The sequence below is a fragment of the Theropithecus gelada genome, chromosome 4 (assembly GCF_003255815.1).
Source record: "Theropithecus gelada isolate Dixy chromosome 4, Tgel_1.0, whole genome shotgun sequence".
NCBI lineage: Eukaryota > Metazoa > Chordata > Mammalia > Primates > Cercopithecidae > Theropithecus > Theropithecus gelada.
This window is the reverse complement of record NC_037671.1, coordinates 147,413,803-147,439,789: the sequence shown is the minus strand read 5'-3', so window position 1 is coordinate 147,439,789 and position 25,987 is coordinate 147,413,803. Positions and strand designations below refer to the sequence as shown.

Genomic DNA, 25,987 nt, shown 5'->3' with positions numbered 1-25,987 from the left:
ATGTTCCCACTCATATGTGGGAAGTAAACAAATCTGAATTCATAGAGATGGAGAGCAGAATGATGGTTACCAGAGGCTGGGAATTGTAGTCGGCGGGGTGGAACAGAATGAAGAGGGGATAGTTAATGGGTACAAAAATACAGTTGGATAGAAGAAATGAGATTTAGTGTTTGGTAGCAAAATAGGACAACTATAGTTGATAAGAGTTTATTGTGTATTTCCAAATAACTAAAAGAGTAGAATTGGAATTTCCTAACACAAAGAAATAATACCTGCTTAGGGTGATGGGTATCCCAATTACCCTGATTTGATCATTACACATTGTCTGCTTGTATTACAATATCACATGCACTCTATAACTATTAGGTATCCATAATAATTAAAATTAAAACAAATTTTAAAAACACAAAGCATCTTATCTGTCCTTTCCTTTATCTCCTCAACATTTGTCTAGCGTGGTTTAGGCAGTATCAGAAGGGACGGGGCAGATAATACACTTCTAGAAGTAAGTCATGTTTATCTGTAACAATTTCTTTTTTTTCTTTTTTGAGAGGGAGTCTCTCTCTTGTTGCCCAGGCTGGAGTGGAGTGGCGCAATCTCGGCTCACTGCAGCCTCCGCCTTCTGGGTTCAAGCGATTCTCCTGCTTCAGCCTCCTGAGTAGCTGGAATTACAGGCACCCGCCACCGTGCCCAGCTAATTCTTGTATTTGTAGTAGAGACGGGATTTCACCATGTAGGCGAGGCTAGTCTCAAACTCCTGACCTCAGGTGATCCACCCGCCTTGGCCTCCCAAAGTGCTGGGATTACAGGTGTGAGCCACTGCACTGGGTGTGAGGCATCGCTCCCAGTCCCCTTTTTTCCTACCAATATATGGTTAATGTTCATTCAAAACCATTTTCAAAGTAGCAGTGTCTTTATCTGTTTATGAATTTGCCAAAGCACTTTATGATACAGTTTATGAATTTGCCAAAGCACCACCAATAAACAGAGGCAAATTAAGATAAGTTTTACTGTGGACATAATAAAATTCATAATTTATCTGAACATAATCTGAAATAAACCACAATAAATAATTGTAACATGCTCTGGTTTTACAATGGAAAGATCAGTTTAACTGTTGATAATGTCCCTAAATGTCACTCAGATTTTAAAATCATTTATTTCTATTTCAAGAAGAAAGTAAACTGAATACAAAAATGTGTAATTAAAAATGTAAAAACTCTAGAATAAAGTAGGATAGACCCTGAATATTCACTGCACCAAACTCCCAACAGATGCAGAAATTTTCTCCACAATAACCCTGCAAACATTTCCGGTGCTGGGGCTCATTTTCCAAGTCAGCTAAAACCACATTTGCTTTTCACTGTTTCTAAATTTTCCTACATATTGCAAACTTGTTTTCTTAGAACCTCTGTCCATAAGTATGAGAATATGTGAATATCGTATATTTCTAAATAACTAAAATAGTATAATTGGATTGTTTGTAACACAAAGGATAAATGCTTGAGGGTATAGATACCCCATTTTTCATGATGTGATTATTACGCATTGCATGCCTGTATCAAAATATCTCATGTACCCCATAGATATATACACCTCCTAAGTACTCATAAAAATTAAAAATTAAAAAAAGTATGAATACACAATCTAGTCATTTGAATATACCAACTTTAAATATAATTGCAGGCATGAAGTTTTCTAAATGATGTGACTATTTTATAACACATTTTTGCTTTGCTTCAGCATTCTCACTTTTAAAACTAATTTATGTGTTGAAACCTAAAAAGTAAAAATTTTAAAAGAAAGTTTACCTAATGAATCATGACTGTTTCTTAGATATGATATCTTTGTTTTATAATACTTATTTTATTAGCTCTCTGGAAATCAGGATAATTTGGTTTCATTATTATGCAATGTTACATCTAAAAGACATTTTAATACACGAAGTCAAGCCAGTCATAAGGATGATGAGTTCCATTCTCCTCAATCTAAGGTTGTTCATTTTATGTCTTGACAAAGACTCTCTCTTTTGACCAAAACTTTAGTCAGGCTCCTCCAATTCCTCTGCTTGATTAGGCCAACACTGGGCTTCCTTCTTTGTTCTTGTAGGATCCAGTTTGAGCAAGAATCCTGTTAAGTTGGCTTAGGGAGAATGCCCCACCCTTGGTAGCTGACCACCCTTGATACCCTATCACGCTGGCCTGCCTTCAGCAATAATCCTATCAAGTTGGTATAGCCAGAAACCTCTTACCGTTGATGTTTTTTCGTCCTGGTAATTTTCCATTCACTAATCTCCGCCCTGCTCCTTGGTTATAAATCCCCACTCAGCCTTGTTGAAGTCAGAACTGAGTCCACTGTCTCTCCCTCACTGTGAGATTCCATTGCAGTGGTCCCTATACCTCTCACTGGGGTCTACCTTGGATAACGTCTGCCTTAACATCTTTAACAAGTGTCATGATGAGTTTTTTTTTTCTTTAACAGTCTTCTCCAGTATGCCAAAAAATTGGGATATACAATCTTCTCTTCCTTTAAATCCCCCAGTCCCTCCCACTCTCCCCTCCATTTCTACTTTAATTCTCCTACTTAACCTGAAAGCAGAAAACAGCTTGAGCCATTGGAGAGTCCTAAAAACAATCCCATTAAATAAAAGGCTCATTTTTGTCCTGTCTTGGAATACTGTGACAAAGAAAATGCCACCACTGCAATCTAGGATGTTTCTTTGAAAAAAACTCATAGCTTTCAATTCATTTCAACAATTATTTACTAGGTACCAGGCACTAGACTAGGACCAGGCCTTATGTTAGTACTACAGTTGCAATAAGTATGTGTGACATTCTCATCCTTAAAAGTTAGCAATGCCAAAGACTCACAGAATGAAGAAAGCTAGGCAATACATGCCCTGTGATGTTTGAGCATGGTCCTAATGATCATGGTATTTTCCCAAGAGTAGATAGTGCATGTAAACAGTGGTAATCTCTGTCTACATATGAGAGGTAAACAACTTGGACCTCAGTTAACACACAGATTTTAACTAAAATTATCATGTTAAGAAAACTTCATCGTATTTAGAGATAAAGAATTTGCTTTATTGTATAAATGACAATTTCAACAAGGGTATAAATTAGGTATAATTATATAAACTGAATATTTACATCCAATTTACATCCATTGTTCTATTAATGAGCAGCTTTAATATATAATACAATTCAGAATGATAAAGATATCTACATTTAGGTATCAAAAAAAAAAAAAAAAGAAAGAAAGAAAGAAAAAAGCAAAGACAGGAAGTCTACTTGCCCACTCAGTAATTAACAAAGATTTATGTAAAATTCCCACAAATTGATCTCAGAATCAGAGCAGCATTTTCTATTAACAAAAACTGTGAAATACTAGTAACTGTGCTTTATATAAAGCTGTTTGAGGCAATCTACATAGGAAATATTATCAAGATTCATAATTGCACAAATCTGAAAGGCCTTACATGTCTTATCACATATTACGCTGCTGTCATAACTCACAAAGAAGTAATTGTAGTATTTTATAAACTGCTTACTGTCTATGATTGCAAATTGTTTAGCTAATCCGTATAAACTTTCCGGCTGCAAATCTTCAATGTCATAGGTCTGGGTCAGGATATACTCCAGCTTCCAGATGGACTCTCCCTTTAGATTCGCCTCTGTCAGATTCAAGTAATACTGCAACATATCCTGCAGTTAAGAACAGTAACGAAACCTGGTTCACTTTTTGGCACATAAGGCATTGGACAACAAGAAGTGTTGATGTTTAAATTTCTGTGACATTTCAGGCTGGGCGCTGTGGCTCATGCCTATAATCCCAGCACTTTGAGGGGCTGTGGCGGGTGGGTTACCTGAGGTCAGGAGTTTGAGACCAGCTTGACCAACATGGTGAAACCCCATCTCTACTAAAAATACACACACACACACACACACACACACAAATTAGCCGGGCATGGTGGTGGGTGCCTGTAATCCCAGCTACTCAGGAGGCTGGGGCAGAAGAATTGCTGGAATCCGGGAGGCAGAGGTGGCGGTAAACCGAGATTATGAGATTGCGCCACTGCACTCCAGCCTGGGTGACAGCAAGACTTCGAAGAAGGGAAGGGAAGGGGAGGGGAGGGGAGGGGAGGGGAGGGGAGGGAAGGGAAGGGAAGGGAAAAAGGAAAGGAAAAAGGAAAGGAAAAAGGAAAGGAAATCTGTGGCTACTTTGGTAGCTTGAAATTGTCCATGATGTGAGTATTTCTGTCATGAATATTGGTAAACACTACAAATTAAGGCACTTTTCCCCTCAGTGAACCAGTTGTTAAACAATTGTCAGTACTCCAGTATATGTGTGGTAATCTAGGCTTTATATCTAAACAAAGATAAATATTTGGAATGTGCATACTTACATTTTTGGCTTTTTCAAAAAAATGGAGTCTTACTATATACATAGTTGTATTTTAAGAAATTATTTAGAAATTATACAAGAAATTGTTTTTATATTTTTAGAAATTATTTAGTGCTATATCAGGAGAATCTTCCCACATGTGTACATATGTACCGATGTGGGAATATTCTTCTGATATAGCACTAAATAATTTCTAAATTATTTATTATACAGCGGGGTCTGAACCTCAGATGCTGTGTATTAGATACATAAACATATATATAGATGGATATATACATGTGTGTGGGGATGTATATATCTGAGGTTCAGATCCAAAATTAGGCAACTGAAAGTTGTAGAAAAAATTCTTTTGGACTAATTTATCACACAATTGTTTCATTTCCCCAGACCAGATTTCTGCCACTGTACCTCCTCCCTCTGTTATTCCAAGGAATAACAGAACCATCACCTATTTAAATTCATCTAGAAAAAAAAAAAAAAAAAGCAGTTATACCAATAATGGCTTTAACTGAAGTGAATTATTTTGAAATTATGTTTCTAGAAAGGGGAAGTTACCCAAACTGAAGTACCCATAAGCTAAATGGCCAGTCTTTTGTGCTAAATTGTTCTAAAGCAGGGAGCCATGAAGCTGCTCCAAAGAGCTTTTGTCCTAAATATCCAATTCAATTTTTTTTCCTTTAAAAGAATTTTTTGGGTGGGCCCAGTGGCTCACATCTGTAATACCAGCAATTTGGAAGGCCAGTGTGGGAAGATCACTTGAGCCCAAGAGTTCGAGACCAGCCTGGACAACACAGGGAGACCCCCATCTCTACAATAAGAATATAAAAATTAGCTGGGCATGGTGGTGCATGACTGTAGTCCTGCCTACGTGGGAAGCTGAGGTGGCAGGATCACTTGAGCCCAGGAGTTTGAGGCTGCTGTAAGCTATGATCACACTACTACATTTCAGCCTGGGTAACAGAACACGAACTTGAAAATAAAATCTTGTTTGTTAACATTTATTAAGCATTTAGTATGAGCCAAACCTGGGTTATAAAACAAGAACAAGAAAATAGAATCTTGTTTAACATTTATTAAGCATTTAGTATGAGCCAAGCATTTTTCTAAGTGCTTTACATAGATTTGTTCATGCAATCCTCATAGCAACTTAGTGAATTAAATAATATTTTAATTCCCATTTCATGGAGAAATACACTGGGACACAGAGAAGTTTAGAAATAATGGTTCATGAGAGGGAATGGTAACAGAGCCTACACTCCTCTTGATACTTATATTCCAGAGAAGAAGAATGAACATGGTTTAGTGAAACAGTATGTATACAAGTCCACAAACCTGGCACTAACCAATGAAAGCATCTAAATAAATGTGAAGTCCTTAGAAGAATAGAAACAGCCTTCCAAAGACTAACTTCATCAGCTCACACTTAGTAAGTCCTGGTAACATTGCAAGTATAAAAAAGAAGAAGGATGCAAGGAGATTTCAACATAAAATACATCTCACATGACTGTCCTGAGAAAAATTCAACTAAACTAATGAAAACTACAAAGATATGCATAAATATGGGGTCAGCTCTGAAATCTGCCAACTTACCAATAATTTATAATCACGAGGATCATACTGAAATAGTCTGATACCAGGATTGTTGGTCTGTTTTTCTAAAACACTCTTCACTGGTGTAACAGCAGGAGCCACAAACAAAGAATTTACTGGACTTCCTGAACAAAACATATGCACATAAACAAACATTTTTAAATAATAGAGTTTAATTATATTAAAAATATAAACAGGTTCCAGATTAAGAGATCAACAGACAAAGCCAAGTGATATGTGATCATTGATGGATACTGACTTGAAACAACTATAAAGAGACAATTTTGAGAAAATAGGGGTATTTTTGTTACTGATACCAGATAATTATTGTTGATTTTGTTAAGTAAGTTTGTGGTTATGTAAATTATCCGTATATTTTAGCAATGAATATAGAATATGTAGTGCTGAAATAGATCCAGTGTTTGAGATTCACTTTCAAATACTCCAGCAAGAAAATTAAAAGAATATAAGGTCAGGTGCGGTAGCTCAGGCCTGTAATCCCAGCACTTTGGGAGGCCGAGGCAGGCAGATCACTAGGTCAAGAGATCGAGACCTTTCTGGCCAACATGATGAAATTAGCTGGGCATGGTGACACACATGTAGTCCCAGCTACTCAGGAGGCTGAGGCAGGATAATCGCTTGAACCAGGGAGGCGGAGGTTGCAATGAGCCAAGATCACAGGGTGCATTCCAGCCTGGCAACAGAGCGAGACTCCGTCTCAAAAAAGAAAAGTGAAAAATCTTGATAGATGTTGAATTTGAGTGACGAGTACATGGGGGTTTGTTTGTATCCTTCTCTCTGCTTATATATGTATCAATAAGAACTTGCAAATAAGAGCTTAATATATTTTGTTTTAAGCTGTTTTGTAAATTGTGCTTTGCTTTCTAAATTCTGAGAAATAAAACAAGTAACATCAAAAGAAACTTGAGTGTAGCAGTTAAAATAGAGTGATATTTCTTTAAACTCGAAGATTCAAAAAAAAATTTGAGTGAGCTGAGGGTTTCTGTGGCTTTTGTGTTGACAGCAAATAAATAACGCTGGCCCCGTGGAGCTAACAGGAGCTTATGTTGAAGAAATCCAGCTGCAGGCCTAATGTTATGATTTGGACACTCATCATACAACCATTGAGGATAATTCAGAAAAGGCTAGTGCTGGCAGATTTTTAAATAAAATGTTTAATTTACTCAATCAGCAAATTGACTAGATATTCACCGCTTTGCTCTAGACTCTTAGATTGGGGAGATGCAAACACAGCATTACATTACCTTTTTTATCTGAAAGAACCATAATGCTGTCTCGGTGAGTGTGTCCATAAAATTGTCCTGCAATGACGTCACTGTATTTTCGAAAAATATCTATCAATTTCTCATTATAGTATTCTCTGATTGCTGTGATGTTCTGTGAATACGGCAGATACCCCACTGGAACATGTGCTATGATGTACACCTGGAAAAAGAAACACAAGGAGGCCTCATGAGAATCTTTCTGCACATTCGTCACAACCAAATGACATTTGGATACCCAAGATTGAAAGTATATTAATTAAAATTTACAAAGCAAATATGTCATCTCTTCTACTTATAACAAAAAGACAAAATTATAAAACTATTAAGGTCACTATATCTGCACACTCTTGATGATATAAGGCAACTGTGACTTCAGTCACAATGTTTTGAACTGGCCTCTTTTTATACCAGTAGATGTCTACTAATCCTAAAAGCAGTAAAAGCAAGACAAAATAAAACTTGCAATGCAAGGTGACTCAGGCCTGTAATCCCAGCACTTTGGGATGCCAAAGCAGAGTTTGAGCCGCCCAGAGTTTGAGACCAGCCTGAGCAACATGGTGAAATCTCGTCTCTACAAAAAATAACAGAAAAAAAAAATGAGCTTGGTGTGGTGGCGTGCACCTGTAGTCTCACCTACTCAGGATGCTGAGGTGGAAGAAACACTGGAGCCCAGGAGGTTGAAGCTGCAGTGAGCCATGATCGCACCACTGCACTCTAGCCTGGGCAACAGAGTGAGACCCCTGTCTCTTTAAAAAAAAAAAAAAAAAATTAAAACTAAAATGAGTTGGCCAGGCATAGTGGCTCACACCTGTAATCCCAGCACTTTGGAAGGCCGAGATGGGTGGATCACCTAGGTCAGTAGTTCGAGACCAACCTGGCCAACATGGTAAAACCCCGTCTCTACTAAAAATACAAAAATTAGCCAGATGTGGTGATGGGTGCCTGTAATTCCAGCTACTGGGAAGGCTGAGGCAGGAGAATCGCTTGCACCTGGGAGGCAGAGGTTGCAGTGAGCCAAGACCACGCCATTACACTCCAGTCTGGGCGACAGAGTGAGACTCCATCTCAAAATAAAAAAAAAAAAAAGAAAGAAAGAAAGAAAATCCATGAGTTACAAAGTGTTTATGAAAAAAAAAAAATCTTCAAATTCTAATACTTTTATTGACACTGGAGTCCACCCCAAGTTTAATAAACATACACATTTTGCCTTCTGTTTATTCCCAGATTGTTTTGGTCTATGGGATCTACCTTCTCCTTATTCCACTGAGAGCTGTTCAGTGTACTTTCTAGCCATTCAAACTGGTTGGCTGGGTCGGTCTTGTTCAGTGTCATTATATTCGGGCTGTAGTACAAGTTTGTGTTTAGACTGATGATCCTAAGGTTTGGATTAGTTGTAACTTTCTGTGAATAAAAACCGCCTATAAAAACAATTTTAAAACACATTTAGGAAGACATACACATACACACACACACATTGTGAAAGCAAATTCCTGAGGTTTACAATCCAGTCAGGAGGTTGGTGCTTATTTCCCATTGCTTAGTTTGCACATAGATAGGCTGTCATTAGATCAGAATCAGATTTAACAAGCATTTACTGAAAACCTGCTATGGTGCCAGGCCCGGTGCTGTCACTTCCAACATATTGAGATAACAACAGTTGTATCCAATATTCACATGAAAAGATAAATAAGTGTTTGGACAGTAAAGTAATGAGATTGAATTTTATGAAAGAATGATTTACACATCAACTTCTACTTTTGTGATTAGGGGTTTAAGATGAGAGACATTGTGAAATATAAAATCCAAAAAATGGTAACACATATGGATCTTGCTAGAGACTACTTGGAAAAAAAAGTCAGACAAACCACAGCTGCTACAATCTCGGGCGAGAAGAGGTTTAAAGGCATCACTCCACCCATGCCTCTGAACCACTGGTGATGGGACACCCAAGGGTCTGCTGCAATGGCACTTTCAGAGCTAGGCACTAAGATCTGGCTCAGCTTTCTTTGCCCTGAGCCTACTCACTACGCACGGCTTTCCCTAGCTTTCAATCATGATTGATCACTGCCCCTTTAATTTTCTCTATTCTTTCTTGTAGTCATAACACATTATTATTTTTACTACGGTATTAGCAGGGCAGTTGGGTTGGAATTTGTCAGAAGTTATTTTTGAGAAGCTGCCTTTCATGTCCTAGGAGGAGAAAATGACAACAGGTCTCACGAGGGCCTCTGGGATGACAAAGTTTGAGGCCCCTCATGCAGGGCATCTCGGCTCCAAATCACTTTTGCCTTTAAGACCTTCTCAGGATGCCTTCTACAACTTTTAACTTAATATTATACTCCAGTGTTTAACTGGAGCTTTGAGGGCTATCATTGCAATGGATATTATTATGAAACTCATATGGTTTTTTCTTAGGGCCTGCATTCCACTTCTCAGCTTTTTTTTGCCTCCCCTGCTTTATGCTGAGTCTTCTTAGAAGGCAGAGCATTTCTTTAGGAATCTTGATCATTCTTTATGGCTCTCCCTTCAACCTGCACAAGCTCTCCATGTGTCTTGTAGGATGTGAAGTATAAGACTAGACATAGGCCGGGCATGGTGGCTCATGACTATAATCCCAGCACTTTGGGAGGCCAAGGCAGGTGGATCTCCTGAGGTCAGAAGTTCGAGACCAGCCTGACCAACATAGTGAAACCCTATCTCTACTAAAAATACAAAAATTAGCCAGGTTTGGTGGTGGGTGCCTGTAATCCCAGCTACTCAGGAGGCTGCGGCAGGAGAATTGCTTGAACCCAGGAGGCAGAGGTTGCAGTGAGCCAAGACCGCACCATTGCGCACTCTAGCCTGGGCAACGAGTGAAACTCCATCTAAAAAATAAAAATAAAAAAGACTAGATATAGTTCCCTAGAATAATCAGAACCATAGTCTAATTCTAATCTATCATGTCTCAAATTCATAAATACTATGATTTGCTGCATGCTAGCAAAAACAATAAAAAAAATAGTGGCAAAAGCCAAAGGGTTAACAAAAATACTGAAAGAAGTGTTTTAACCGAGAGAAATCTAGCCATTAACTTAATATTGTCTCAACATTCTAAAAACACCAAAGTCTTAGTTTAACAGCTGGGCACCTCAGTTAAGCTCACGAAATGTCAGGGATTTACATAACGATGTGTCAAGAGCCACTGAAGCAGAGGGCCTTTAGACATGACCCAGGGAAGGCCTTACTATGCACTAATTATGCATTACTTTCCCAAGCACCTCAAAGTCCATGTGAGAAGCTTAATTATCCTCACTTTACCAGCTGTTTGTTTTATACAACTGTGCTGCTTTGTTAGAAGTTAGTGTCCATTCTCTTTTCTCAATCAATTTTCCAATTAGAAACATATACTTTTATTTACATTGAAATCCCAAGTTCAGCTTTTGCTCCACCGGGAACATACCTACCTAATTAAAAGCAGAAGAAGAAAAAAGAGTAGAAGAAGAACAGGAAGAGCTCCCTGCAAGATAAACAGGTTCGTGACCTGTGTCACAGGCAGCATTACTACTCACTGTCCCCCACAAAAACTGGGGGCTGCGCTCCAGAATTGGCACACTCAAGCAAACATTAACAATTTAAGTCTAAATAACATGAATAAAAACTGAGGCAAAATAGGAATAAGTAAGTCTTTCACTTACCTTTCCTTAAAGTACTAATAGCTTCTTCATCTAGCCATGGTTTCCAGAGGTTTGCTACTGCGTTGTACACTTTACTGGTGACTACAGGCAGTTGATCCTGGCCACAAACAATATAATCCACCATTGAAATTTAAAGATACACAGCTGAATTAATGTAAACACTACTTGAGCACTGACTACTATGTTAGGCATCCAGAGATGCAAGGATGATTATTAGATAGATTTCATCTTCAAGGAATTATAACTTAGTTGGAGACTGGGGGACAAAATGTAACCACTTAACTATAAGACAATGTGCTGGGCACTACCCAGAGGTCTGGGAGCCTAGAAGCAAGAACAATCAAGTGTAGCCAAGGGCCAGGTGCAGTGGCTCATGCCTATAATCCCAGCACTTTTGGGAGGCCGAGGCAGGCAGATCACTTGAGGTCAGAAGTTCAAGAAGTGCCTGGCCAATATGGTGAAACCCCATCTCTACTACAAATACAAAAATTAGCCAGGCGTGGTGGTGAGCACCCATAATCACAGCTACTCGGGAGGCTGAGGCAGGAAAATCACTGGAACTCACGAGGCGAAGGTTGCAGTGAGCCAAGATCACACCACTGCACTTTAGCTTCGGCAACTGACTGAGGCTCTGGCTCAAAAAACAAACAAACAAACAAACAAACAAAAGTGTAGCCCAGGGAATTAGAGAGTGAAGAGACCATTTAAACCAGGCCTTACATAAGGATTTTATCAACTTAACAAAAGGGCATCAAAGCAAATTCAGTGGCCCAGATACAAACACAGGCATAGGCACAGGCACAGGCACGGAGTCCCATAGGTGTGTACCATGTACAGAGAAAAGCTCATACTTTAGCATAGCGAGGATATAGGAAGGATGTGGGAGTGTGCTCATTAAAGAGACGCCAAAGGCAGGTTTGAGCCTGTACGTGCACTGCCTGATGCAGCATGCTGAGGGAACAAGAAAACACTATGTTTTAGAATTTAACAAAGTCTTCTGAACTGTTCAAATTATTATAAGCTTCTTAACTTTTTGAAGAAAGATTTACAACCACATGCTTTTGATGTGGATAAGTCTCTTTATGGCAGCATAAATTATATCAAAATATTTTGATATTTTAAATAATACATTTTAAGTATAAAACATTTTTATTATCATAAAGTGTCTTCAGGATGACATAATCTCTAGTGTAGAAGTAAATGGGGACCCTCGCCTGGGGGAAAACAAACAAAACTTTAAGAAAGTAAATACTGAAGCAGGGAATGGTGATTCATGCCTGTATTCCCAGCACTTTGAGAGGCTGAGGCAGAAGGATAGCTTGAGCCCCAGAGGTCGAGGCTGCATTTATCTATGCTTGTGCCACTGAACTGCACTCCAGCCTGGGTGACAGAAAAAGACCCTGTCTCAAAAAAACAAAAAACAAAAAACAAAAAAAGGTAAATACTGAATAAAAACCCAGAAATCATTTGTGAATTGGATAACTGTTTTTAATTTTGTTTTTAAAAAAGTATGCTAAATGACTGAAGCCCCTTCTTCACTCTTTTCTTTTTTCTTTTTTTTTTTTTTTTGAGACGGAGTCTGGCTCTGTCGCCCAGGCTGGAGTGCAGTGGCCGGATCTCAGCTCACTGCAAGCTCTGCCTCCCGGGTTCACGCCATTCTCCTGCCTCAGCCTCCCGAGTAGCTGGGACTACAGGCGCCCGCCACCTCACCCGGCTAGTTTTTTTGTATTTTTTTTTTTAGTAGAGACGGGGTTTCACCATGTTAGCCAGGATGGTTTCGATCTCCTGACCTCGTGATCCGCCCGTCTCGGCCTCCCAAAGTGCTGGGATTACAGGCTTGAGCCACCGCGCCCGGCCACACTCTTTTCATTTACTTCTGTACATTGGTAAAATAGACCTATTTCTGAGAGGAGTTTATCAAAAGTTATTTTTCAAGAAGATGCCCAAGTCATAGTAGTTCTTGATGCATGCATCTAATACATGATGAATGTATAGATACATCCAGGGCAAGTAATAACCAAAAGACTTGTTTTAATTGGACTAAACATGTATTTTCAGTTTGTATCCAAGATCAGGGTCACCTGTCTAAGAATTACACAACAGCTTAGGCCAATCTAGATTCTCATTAAAAATTGGTATGCATCATTATCATCATATAATAAAAAGCCATAAAGTCTTAGCCATAAAGTCTTGTTTACTTTGGGATGGATGCCAAGTATGGTATGGTGATGGAAAAGCTTAGAATTATGGAAAAATCACTTTAGACTTTCTTCTCTATTTTAAAAATGAGAAATACAAGTACCAGAGAAGTTAGACGGCTGGTCCAGGTACAGGTGGTCAGTCTCAGGGCGGGTCTAAATCCCATGATCACTCTCACAGCCAGTTGTCTATTGCTACATGTTTCCTTCCCAATCCTTTTTGGCTGTGACATAACCACTGCTGAGAAATGAAGCCTAATGGAAAGTGACCCACCCACAAATTCAGTGGCACCAGTCTTGCCAGTGTAGGAGTAAATGGGGACTCTTCCTTGGGTGGCAACAGGAAGAATTCTCCAGGCTGTCCACGCTGATACCTACTTCTGGTGTCATGGGTGGGGACATGCATCTGTATATGTATATTATGTAGCTATGCTGCATAAACATGGGATTTCAGTGGGAAAACAGCACTTATGAAATGTATTTGTTTCTAACATTCTCCAGAGTTAGATCTCAGACATCAGCCTCTAGGAAAACTTGTTGTGGAGCTTTCATGTTACATTTGACATTTCCAAAACTGTGAGGTGGAAAGATGGTAGTGGAATAACAGAAAGAACATTTTTAGATACAAGACCATAAGCTAGAAAGAGAAAAAAAAAATTAACTGTTAAAGGTATGTAGGCTGCCCAATTTACCCTAGCTGTATATATTAATATAATAGGATATGTTATAGAAGTTAGGTAGCATTTCTGTCTTTGAATTGTAAGATTTGACTTGACAAAAAGAGGACAGACATAAAAATAAAATGAAACAAATCCTCAAAGGAGTTACAAACATGTATCCCCTGTCACCACTTAATGTGACAATCACCACAAGTCCACTTACTGAGGGCTTATGCTGTGGCAGATAGTAAGCTATGCCCTTTTCATATCACCAATGCTCACAAAAACTTTACAAGGTAGGTACTATGGCTTCTATTTACAAATGAGTGATCTCTGCATCAGCGATGTTAAGTGAATCACCCAAGTTGGCCAAGCTATTAAAAGCAGGGCTGGGAGGGAGGTGTGGTGGCGGGAGGGAGGGGGTGGAAGGCAGGGCTGGTTAAAGATTTACATTCTAGTGACTATGACTCTAACCCCTGTGTTTTCCAATATTCCAGCCTTCCTGCCACCTAAGACATATAAACACAATGTGTGTGACCTTGGGCTGCTGGAACTCATTTGTTCCCAAGCCTCTGCACTGGGTGGTCTAATATCTCAACAGGAACAAAAGCTGTTTGTTTTTGCTGACTCAAAAAGACTCACATATTACTCATCTCAAGACAGTAGGCCAGGGCCAAGAAGTCACTTGAAACCTCAGCTTGTTCTAGAATACAACTCGTCAAAATTACTGTATTTAGGTTTGACTAACTAAAAATAATCAAAACCCCCATTCAGCATTCATTTGACATGAGACAGAAGATATTCTAAGCAAACAGAAAAATGTGGACACAGAGAGGCGTGAAAGTACATATGTTTGGGAAACATTACGTATGTTAGTCAGGCAAGAGCAAGAGATATGCAAAAGGATGTTGTTTTAAGTGAACACAGATCTGAAGTAAAAAGATCTAGAGTTTGGGCTCTGCTCGCAATGGATTTTGAGCACTTGAACAAGTAATTCACATTTCTGAGCCTTCATTTTCTCACCTACAAAATGAAGGGTAGGTCTAGATCAGGGGTCAGCAAACTTTTTCTATCCATTTCAACTGCTCTGTTCTGAAACATGAAGCAATCAAAGGCAACGTAGAATGAATGGAAACATAGCTGTGTTCCAATAAAACTTTATTTACAAAATCAAGCAACAGGCTGAATTTGTACCACAGGAGACAATTTCCAAACCCTGGACTAAACAAAAATCGCTGGGTATAAATCTAAAATTTTACACTACTACAACAGGATGTTGTAAACAGGACTGTTATCTGGCTGTTATGCACAGGTCGGTTCTCAAATAAAAACCTGTTGGAGCCAGGGGTATCTAGGCATTAAATGCTCTGAACACGGTCTCTGCTTTGAATCATGTCTTAATTAGATAAACTAGACTTGAACATAGACCTCCTTCCTCTTTGCTTCTTATGGTAATTTGTAATGTTTTTGTTTTTATTTATAGTCTAGCTTAGATCAGGGTATGCACATCTTTGCAGGCCTAATAAGAATTCTGGAAAAAGTAAATATTTATCAATATTAACCTTACTTGCTAACCTTGTCATGGACATGCAAATGAACATTCAAAAGAAAAGAGAAATTGAAGAAGATTATGAAGGAAAACATAAATTAATAATCCACAAACTGGATAATTTGCTTCTGAAAAGTCACTATTAGTATAACTTCTCATGAAATATTAAAATAATCCTTATACAGTCCCCAAAGTACTTGTCTTTGCCTTTCTTGATGGTTAGGATTAAGACCACATTCTCCCTCTATAAGACCCACTCCCATGCCCTATCACTAGCTAGTTATTGTCACAATTTTGACACTACTAATAGGAACAATTATTTAAGCACTTCTGAAAGTTTATTAAATTTACCTGTGGCCAATAGTCATGATTACCCAGTGCAGGGAAAACCTGGAGATTTGGAAAGAGACTCTGGATGGTGATTGTCATATTAGCGATCACATTTATAACAGTATCTGTTGAGAGTTCAGGTACAGGAACATGAGGTGGGCTATCCCTGAAAAAGAGACAGATTGTAAAGAACAAAATCAGTTTCATAAAGAGTTACTAGACTTATGCATGATGCCTTGCTATACCTATTATTGCAGACTTCCATTTTAAAACAGCAGATTACAGCTAAAGAGTTGATAGACTACTCTTCACCTACCTCTTCCCTACAGAGAATCCTATAAAAGAAAATTAACAAAATAAAATACAAAAATTAAGCTGGGAATCCCAGTCTATTTCACTACCTGACTGAAGATTTATAAGAGGCTAAAAACTGCAATAATTAAAAGCAGATGCCAATTGAACCAGAGCCCAAATGCCTATTTCAAATCCCAGTTTTGCCAATTACCAACTGCGTATACTCAGGTAGGTTACTTAGATGTTCAGTGCCTTCATTTCCTCATCTGCAAAATGGGAAAAATAATACCCATTGTAAAAATTAAATAAGTTACAATGTATAAGTTAATTAAAACAGTGCCAAGCCCGAGGTAAATACTCTACAAATATTAGTTACGGTCATTATTCCAGATAAAGAAATATGGGCCTCTTCACTCTATAATGATGAAGGGAACCAGTTAGTTATACTGCCAGAAGATGATGCTTTACAAAATTGTCATGACAGGTAAACTTCCATTATTGTCTTTCGTCTTTGGTAATTTCATGAAGACCTAGTATCAACATCTCAAGATCTTGATGCAAGTATGCTGTTTATGGATTCATCTCTTAGTTAACACTGACATATTTCTGAAATCTGTATTCCAGAAAAAAAAAAAAAACTTCTAAAATTGTTCTTACTTCTATTAATGTTGATTCGTTTGACCTAGAGTTTTTTAACTCAAATAACTCTTAAAATGTAACTAATCTTATGGAATTCAGCACTCTTATGAAGCTTAGGACACTGTAAATAAATATTGAGTAATTAATGGTACTTATATAATCACTTACCCTGTCCATATCATGAAAGACGCTTCTTGTCCAGAATTTTTAATAAAATCAAATGCTGACAAAATAAGTTGATATGGAGAATCACACAGAACATCTCCAAAAGGGCCAGGGTTGGAGGCATTTGCACCTTTAGATGAAGCACACACTTTTGTGTGGTCATCTGTGATGTGGTAAGTAGGGTCTAAGTGTAAGTCAGTCACATGCCAAAACTGTCCTGTTGATTAGACAAAAAACGCAGATAAATCTACTTGTTCTCCTTTGGAATTCTCATATAAATATTTATAATAAGACTAGAGACGGTTGTTCCTCCCTGTGATGGAGGAAAGTCTTGGTAATTTAAATGTTCATGCGCCTTGAAGTTAAATACAATCCTTCTCTGTGAGAAGATGAGCTTCAAGGAACTGCAGGAACAATTTACTACTTAAGTGTGTCAGAACTGATGAGCTCAGGCCAGGCGAGGTTCCTCATGCCTGTAATCCCAGCACTTTGGGAGGCTGAAGCAGGCAGATCACTTGAGGTCAGGAGTTCGAGACCAGCCTGGCCAATATGGGGAAACCCTATCTCTACCAAAAATATAAAAAAATTAGCCAAGTGTGGTGGTACACACCTGTAATCTCAGCTGCTCAGGAGGCTGAGGTGGGAGAATCGCTTAAACCCGGGAAGCAGAAGTTGCGGTGAGCTGAGATCGTGCCACTGCACTCCAGCCTGGGCGACAGAGCAAGACTCCGTTTCAAAAAAAAGAATGGATGAGCTCAGTATTAGTATCAGCATGATAACTGAACAAAGAGTATTTAGCAAAGCTATGTTTCCATAATAAAATGTATGAAAGTATCCTTTGGAGAGGCCAATGATGACATCATCTTGTGTCTTAAGAGTGTGTCTCCTTTAAGAATTTAAGATTTCACAAATTATTTACATTCTTCTTGTAGAAAAATTGACATATAAATATGTTGTTGTTTGTTAAGGTTACACAGTGAGTAAGCAGACAGCAGAACCAGGAACTATCTATCACTCTTACTTTCTTGTAAACCTTGCCTCTGAACATTAATTCAGAGAACATAAATCTCTAATACAAGCTTTAAGCCAAAAATAGGAATTCCCAAAGGTTCTTAAAAGCTATTTAATAGAGGTACATCTTCTGTTATACACTCGTATAAAATGTTAATAAGGGAAGCAACTGTTTAAAAGGATGCTTCCATTGGGTTTTTAGGAAGCAGCCAGGCCCATTTAATAGCATCCTTACTTGGAAATCATCTTAAGAAAGTTTTCTTTTTTTTTTTTTTTTTTTTTGAGATGGAGTCTCCTACTGTCTCCTGGGCTGGAGTGCAATGGCGCAGTCTTGGTTCACTGCCACCTCCACCTCCCGGGTTCAAGCGATTCTTCCGCCTCAGCCTTCTGAGTAGCTGGGATTACAGGTGTGTGCCACCACACCCAGCTATTTTTTTGTATTTTTAGTAGAGACGGGGTTTCACCATGTTAGCCAGGATGGTCTTGATTTCCTGACCTCGTGATCTGCCTGCCTTGGATTCCCAAAGTGCTGGGATTACAGGCGTAAGCCACCGCGCCCGGCCAAGAAAGTTTCCTTTATTAAAGGTAATACTAGAACAAATAATCACAGTGGTATCTCTCTTTATTAAGTATTTGCTATGTGCCAGGCACTGTGATAAGCAATTTAAATATATTATGTCATTTGATTCTCAAAACTACTCTCTGAACTGGGAATTATCTCATTTTAGAATTGAAAAACCAGTGCTGGGTCAAATAGAAAATTTGTTAAAGTATACACAGCAAATAAATCTGAACTCCCATACTGACGGGCCTCCAAGTTTGTTTATACATCATTTACATATATACTCAATGATCCTTATAGACCATGTTTAAATTGTTCTAATAGATTTTTTTCCACACTTTTGAGTTTTCGAGTTTACTCTGATTATGACTAGAAACACATCAGAAGTGACAAAGTAGCATGTACTGCACTAGAAGCACAGAGCAAACAGGTAGGATGCAAACTTTAAACTATACCAATATGATACAACTGAATTAAACCCAAAGCTGGGATAATAAGGTAAAACAGTTGATATGTTAAGGTAAAAGGGGTGAGTTATCTTTTGGTTGTTGTTTCTTCTCAACATAATTGTCATTATAATTTTATAACACATTTATGTTCACAATTAAGAAATGGTAGACAAAACATCCAAAAGAAAGTAGTAGTATGGTCAATTACTTGGTACTTAGTCATTAGTTGAAAATATCTTCCAAAAGCAATTTTATTTTATTCCATAATGCAGAAAATACCCCAATCTTTACTTCCATCTTATATATACTTTACCTAGCACAAAAAGTAAAGATGGAAAATAGCTCAGAGTCATCCTAGAGAATCGTTTTAATGTGAACATGTATTTGTATTATCTCGAGAATGTAAGGGTATAATAAATGAACATGAAACAATACAGTGTCGTGGTTAAGAGTGGAGACCAGAGTCAGACTGTTCGACTTCCAACCCAAGCTCCACCACCCACTAATCTAGCTGTATGATCTTGGCCTATTTCATTGATGAAATGGGAATAATAATAGTGCCTACTGTGAGGGTTAAGTGACTTAGCAGAAGTAAAGCCCTTAGAAGGTATATGGCACCAAGTAAGCTCAATGTTAGTTTTACTGTTTTTGTTTTGTTTTGTTTTGTTTTTAACTTCAAACCCCATTTCCAAGTAATACTTAAAATTCAAGTACTTATTACATGTTTAGTACTATTTTTTATGCTTCACATGTATGAACTCATTATTATGTATACTCCATTTTACAGATAAGAAACTGAAGCACATAGAGATTAAATTCAAGTTACATGCATCATCTTCAACAGAGCTAAACTATGAATTCAGAAAATCTGACTCCAGAGTCCACATTGCCCTTATCCACATACAATTCCTCTCTGTGTTTTCATCTCCAGTCTCACCTGCCTCACATGAAAACAGATAATGATGCCGGGCACTCATGCCTGTAATCTCAGCACTTTGGAAGGCTGAGGCAGGAGGATTGCTTGAGTTCAGGATTTTGAGACCAGCCTGGACAACATGGTGAAACCCCATGCCTACAAAAAAATGCAAAAATTAGGAAGGATCTCTTGAGCCAGGGAGATTGAGGGTATAGTGAGCCAAGATTGGGCCACAGCACTCCAACCTGGGTGACAGAGACCCTGTCTCAAAAAAAAAAAAAAAAAAAAAAAAGGAAGAAGAAGAAAGAAAGCCAATAATGACGATATCTACACACCAGATACTATGAAGATTAGGGGAAAAAAAGACTATAAAAATATTCAGTATCTGTTTCAGTAAACCCAAACCTGAAATGCATTAAGAGGACACTCCTCTGATATAATTTAGTACCTAGATTTATATTTCCAGCACCTAGAATATGCAATGACTTATAGTTGCCCTTCAACAAATATTCTTTAATTTACATATGATGACATTTAGGCAAAGGCAAATTTCATGATCTCCTCAAGATCATATGATGACTCAGTAATGAAAGCTTAACTGGAACCAGTCTCTCCAGACTTCCGGTCTAGTGATCTTTCTACTGCATGGCATTGCCAGACAGATAAATTAGGGGATAGTCATTTAAATTCACTGAAAGATGTCTTTAAATAGAAGACAAGAACAGAGATCTGACAGGTTCTTAACCTGGGACTCATGAATAATGAACATCTGGAAGTCTCATCTCCCTCCCCTAACGAAACTGTATAAAAAAATGAGTGTGCATGAGTGTTTCCACTGTCTGGCCTGTGGCAGAGCTCACACTGCAAACCATGTTTCTAGTTCAAAGTCCAAAGTTCTTTTTACTACACCACGTTTTCCTGTCCTGCAAACCATCTTTAAAACGATTTCCAAAAATATGTGTGTTCAACATATCTAGAAAAACTTTCAAAATTATACCAGAAAATCTTTTAATCTAAAGAAAATATTATAACTTCTGCTCAAGAACCCAATGAACCATAGTTCAGTCATAATTCAGCTCGCCTTATTCCTTATTTGAACAGTTTGAACACTCAGCGGTATATGAATGGTTGAAGTATGGCTGCTGGGATTGGCCAAACTTAACTATTGTTACCAGTGAATACTCTTAAGTTAGGTTTTCAGTCTCATCTGACTATTAAGCTAGGTTACAGTTCATTCACAAGGATTCAAATATAGAAGTAAGGAGTCCTTCTCAGGCCGTATTTAGTTTGCTTTAACAGTACCAATCAAGCCAGTCCCAGCCTACTAAATCTAAAGAACTGTAGCCAAAAACACACATGTGAAGCTTCCTAGGACTTTTGTCCTCCGACCACCAGGACTTGAGAACGCAGAAAGCTAAGACTGGGAACTTAAAAGCAAAAACACATAACAAGCAAGCCGTAGCCAGACAGGGTGTTGAAAGGAAATCTGAGCATTTGGGGCTGAGAGGAGGCGGCAGGGGAGTTGTCACATCAAGTGGAAAATATGCAAAATACTACAAACAAGGAGAATTGTGAAACTGCTGAGTGAATACTTCAGACCTTTGAACTCCAGTGATTCCAATAACACTTCAGACCTTTGAACTCCAGTAATCCCTCTTCCTTCCCCTTCAGTATGTGGGGATTCAACCTTGCAGCTTCCCATCCAAAACGGAGGTGTGAAGACTCACATAGTCCCCAGAAAGCGCTCCTTGAGGCCTCCTTAAAACACAGGCGAATTTGCCATTGTGTGGCCTCAAGCAACCGGAGACATTTTATTTCAAAACCCTAACCGGTCACATAATTAAAGTAACACAAGCTAAGCTGTAATAAAAGCAGAAACCAGTATACATAAACATTTTGGGGAAATTGCTTGTAATGACTGACATTTGCCACAGTTGGGAAACCAGATTTACAATTTTTGCTTCAGACCTCCTGACAGCTGAGTCATGAGGACTTGGCCTTCAAAGAGAAGATATTTGCCCTACAGATTTCCCAAGTCCTGAGAAAGCACAGAGGGAGCAAAGAGAGAGGTTTCAGCACTAGTTGCTGCCACCGAGTCTCAGGGACAACTCTCCCCCCAAAGAAAACAGAACTCCACTTCTCTAATTTTGTTTTTCCTCCAACAGTGCAATTATTTTTAAAGGGAGTTGAGGAGGTGTGAGCACCTTGATTTTTGAAACTGGAGGCTCAGATGGCATTGTACAATCTCCCATCAAAATGTATCTATTCTGGGCCAGTGAGTCTCAAACTTAGCCGAATGGAAGGAATCATGCGGAGGGTTAAACAGCTACTGTGGAACCCCAACGTCGGCGGTTCAGATTCAGTAGGTCTGGGATGGGCTAGAAATTTGCAATGCTAACAAGCTCAGGTGCGGCGGGTGCTGCCACCGGTCCAGGGCCACACTTAGAGAATCACTACTGTAACAGGCACTGTGTTAAGTGTTGGGAGTGAATAAAATGGGTCCCGGCCGCAGGTGGACATCCAGGTGAAATGAAGTCCCCGTGAGTTCCACGGTTGACTAAGGGGTGAGTCTACACCGAGGGTGCTTTCGCGCTCTAGCTGGGTGAGCGGCACAAAAAGCCACCGATCTCGGTCGAGCAAGACATAAGATAGTCTGAGTCACGCTGAAATTTACATCCCTGAGCTGAGGGGGAAACTACAGTCCCCCTCCATTCAGGGCTGATTCGGGGCCCCTTGAAGTGCTGGACATCCGACTCCCAGCTTCCTCTTCCCTTGAGTCCCGCAGCTTTTCCTTCCTTCCCCAAGGAGCAAACCAACTGAGATGCAGGATGTAAACAAAAGCCAGGCTGTTGAAATCCGGCCGACGCGCCCTTGGAGCGCCCCCACCGGCGCTGGCATTTCCCCCCGCCCAGCCCCGGTCTTCCGGCTGGACGCCCTAACGCTCTAGTCCCTTGGTCGCCTTCCCCGCGCCCAGCAGCCATAGTGAACGCCGGATGCGTCAGGGCCCCGGCTAGCCCGAGCCTCTGCCGGGGGCAGCTGCCCTCCCGCACGTTCTCCGGCTGTGCGCAGGCGCCGTCGCTCCCCGCTCTCGGCTCTGGCTGGGAAGAGAAGGGTAGCGGACAACTCACCTACAGCCGGAGGAGGATTCCTGCTGCCTGCAGGCGCCACGGGCAGCCCGAGGCCGGAGAGGCAGTGCCAAGCAGTCAGCAGGCAGCAGACAAGCGCGTGCAGCAGCGCCATGGAGGACCGCGGGGCTGACCCGGAGGCTCGGGCTGTCCCGCAGCTCCACTCGGACCGTCAGGCCTGAGGGTGAGGAGGAGTCAGAAGACGGCTGCGGGTATAGACGCCCGACTGATCACGTGCAAAGACAAATTCCGCAGCGAGTCAGTTCGCCTGGCCTTCAGCTGCTGTTTAGCGATGATCTGTTCTCGTATTTCTTAGCGTCGGTGTTTGGCCTAGGAAGGAATGTTCTTGTAGAAGCTCAAATTCAGGCTTGTGTATCAGTGGTGCAGTTGATGTCAAACACTGACACACTGGTGCTTGGGGATAGAGAAAGACATTCAATTTGATGAAAGCCAGAAGGAGGGAGAGCAAGATCTCTCAAATTCGTCTGTAAAAAGGAAAAAGTGGGGAGTTTTTATACTGCTGGAGAATAAGAGAGGGGGAGTTTCAAATAATCCAGTGGAAAAGTCTGTTTCTTCAGTCTCAGATAATACCTTGAGCAATTAGACGTCCAGGTATCCGCAGCTGGTTGCAAAGCCCTTCGAGGTATTCATCCCTTCTGCAAACATTTTTGTGACCGTGAAGTTACCTCTTTGTTCTTGACGAGGAAGCAGTATATCAACAGTTCATAATTATATTATGGAAACAAGGAGAATATTGGGCAAAAAGCTAGTGGTTAAAATGTGCAAACAAGCAGGAGCCTGATCAGAATTTTCATTATTTCAGTCACTAAAAAAAATGCTGGGGTGCTGAAATCTCAACGATCCTGGTTCCCTTCTTGGGCCAGCCTACCCCAGCTTTAACAGGGAGGGCTCCTCAGTAGAGGTGATGGCAGCGAGAGCCCTGAAGTATCATGATTTACAGGAAATCAGCAAAAGTTCTGGATACCGCAGTGGATCTGGAATTGTTATCTCTGGACTGGGAACATCAGCACCACCTGGGAACTCTAGTTAGAAATGCAAATTCCCAGGCACCACCCTAGATCTGTTGATTCAGCAACTTGCTGGAGCCCAGCAGTTTGTGTTTTCACAAGCATTTCAAGTCATGTTAAAGTGATTGTGATGTTTGAAAACCAATGCTCAAAGATACCCCTTTTTTTGTTTTGTTTTGTTTTGTTTTTTAAACTGCCGGGAAGAGAAGGGTCTTAGAATTAGAACATGTCTGAAAATCATACTTTATGCATTCTAGAGATGCATGGAAATCATAAGTGGAGGTGGTTGATTTGATGCTTCCAAGGAACTTTTTTGAATATACTTCTGGCAAAGAAGTGTACAAAGGAGTAAGCAAAGATGATGAATAATCCCGAAACTGCTGGATTCTGTGTTCTATGTTCCTTCTCACCATTTATGAGAACGCTGATCGCTTGAAGATGACAAGCTAATAATTTAAATTTATAGGGCGTGGAATTCCTTTACAGAAGAAAATGCTTTCCATAATTACTAACCTCAAAAAAGATGTTGTAGAGTGTATTTCTTTCCCATCATAGAAAGCTTTGTTTTCTATCCCATGTAACTTAATGGGAGCATGTGTCATGAAAGGGGTTTTGAAGTGGGAAGCAAGGTGCTTCAATTTTCTGTTTTGTAAACCAAAAATAAAATTTGAAGGCCCCTCACAACCATCTGAATGGGCGACCATCTGAATGGACTCTCTCCCCAGCCAGGGCACCCTAAAATTTAACGTGAAAGACTGGTTCAGGCCATAAAAAGGGGGCTGGGGGGTTGGACATACCTAATTAACATCAACACAAACCTTAAGTCTCACAAGACACATTTAAGGTCTGTTTCTCTAAAGCCTGCTACCTGACGGCTTCATCTGGGTGATAAAATCTAGGTCTCACAACCTCTTATAACCCAAACAGCCTTTCTATTGATAATAACTTTTTCAATCAACCAATTGACAATCAGGACATGTTTAAATCTCCCTATGATCTGGAAACACCCACCCCCCGGCCAGCTTCAAGTTGCCCTGCCCTTCTAGATCTAACCACTGTAAAATCTTACACGTACTGATTGCTGTATTATGTCTCCCTAAAATGTATGAAAGCAAGCTGTACCCTGACCACCTTGGGCACATGTCAGGACCTCCTGGGGCTGTGTCACTGGCCCATCCTTAACCCTGGCAAAGTAAACTTTCTAAATTGATTGAGACCTGTCTCAGGTACTTTCGGTTTACGGTTTCAAGTCCTGCCAGGGCAGCCCAAGTCCTGCTTCAGCTTTTGGTTGATTCCAAAGTTTGCAGGAACCGGAGTGCATTTCAGTGGTGGACAAGATGGTCCTTGGAGTTTCTCAGTTCGCAACCTCTAGAGTATGGGAGAAAATGGAGCCAGAAAAAAATGGTGACCTGGCGAGAGAAAACAACTGTAAGGATTAACAAAACGACTTAGAGGAGTTTTTAGTCCAAACATTTGAAAGCTAGGAAAAGGATAAATTATAAAAATAGCTCTTTTCACTCCTTTTTTTCCAATTTCAATATTCTTTATTGGAAGTAACTGGTTGCGAAATAGTTTCTCAGTAAGCATAAAACAAGGCATACACATTTTGAAACTTAAGAAATACTTGCAATCCTAAAAAGTACAGTATATTAAAATTAGTGGGTAGAAACACCATCCTTCTTTCTACTCACTCCACTTTCTTTTTTTTTTTTTTTCTTAATACTCACTAAGAAGCAAAAAACGATAGTGCCCCAACATCTCTACAGGTACATCTCAACCATGGGCATATATTTGTAGGTCTCCATGTTCCAGGTGTACATATATATCATTTTGAGTGTGTGTATCTGGGTGAGGGAAATCACATGAAAGAAGGGCAGAAGCTTCACAAAACAACCTTAGCTTAGTTTAGTTTGTATCATTGAGGCCTTTGTATCATTTCAGAAATGTTCTTCCAGGGCCTTCTTGGTCAAATTGCCTTTGGTCTTGGTCATTTTTCCTTTCCTTTAATTATATTTCTTAACTATGTTAAGGAACAAAACAAAGACAGCAAACCAGAAAAGTTAGTGCATTGACAGATTGACAGTGTGAAATAGAATTTGGTTTGA

At 39.6% G+C, this 25,987-nt stretch overlaps 1 protein-coding gene across 2 annotated transcripts; it reads right to left on the bottom strand.

Moving 5' to 3' along the window:
• Window positions 1-3,064: 3,064 nt before the first annotated feature.
• On the bottom strand, window positions 3,065-24,898 carry SMPDL3A (sphingomyelin phosphodiesterase acid like 3A). Of its 2 annotated transcripts, XM_025384455.1 has the most exons (8): window positions 22,858-24,898; window positions 16,795-17,008; window positions 15,715-15,859; window positions 10,958-11,054; window positions 8,532-8,701; window positions 7,263-7,443; window positions 5,998-6,122; window positions 3,065-3,707 (listed from the first exon to the last, which is right to left on the bottom strand). In XM_025384455.1, exons 1-8 carry the CDS (start codon window positions 22,967-22,969, stop codon window positions 3,390-3,392), a joined length of 1,362 nt encoding a protein of 453 aa, XP_025240240.1. In that variant the 5' UTR covers window positions 22,970-24,898; the 3' UTR covers window positions 3,065-3,389. The 2 variants fall into 2 exon arrangements, with proteins under 2 accessions (XP_025240240.1, XP_025240241.1); XM_025384456.1 differs by lacking the exon at window positions 16,795-17,008.
• Window positions 24,899-25,987: the final 1,089 nt, after the last annotated feature.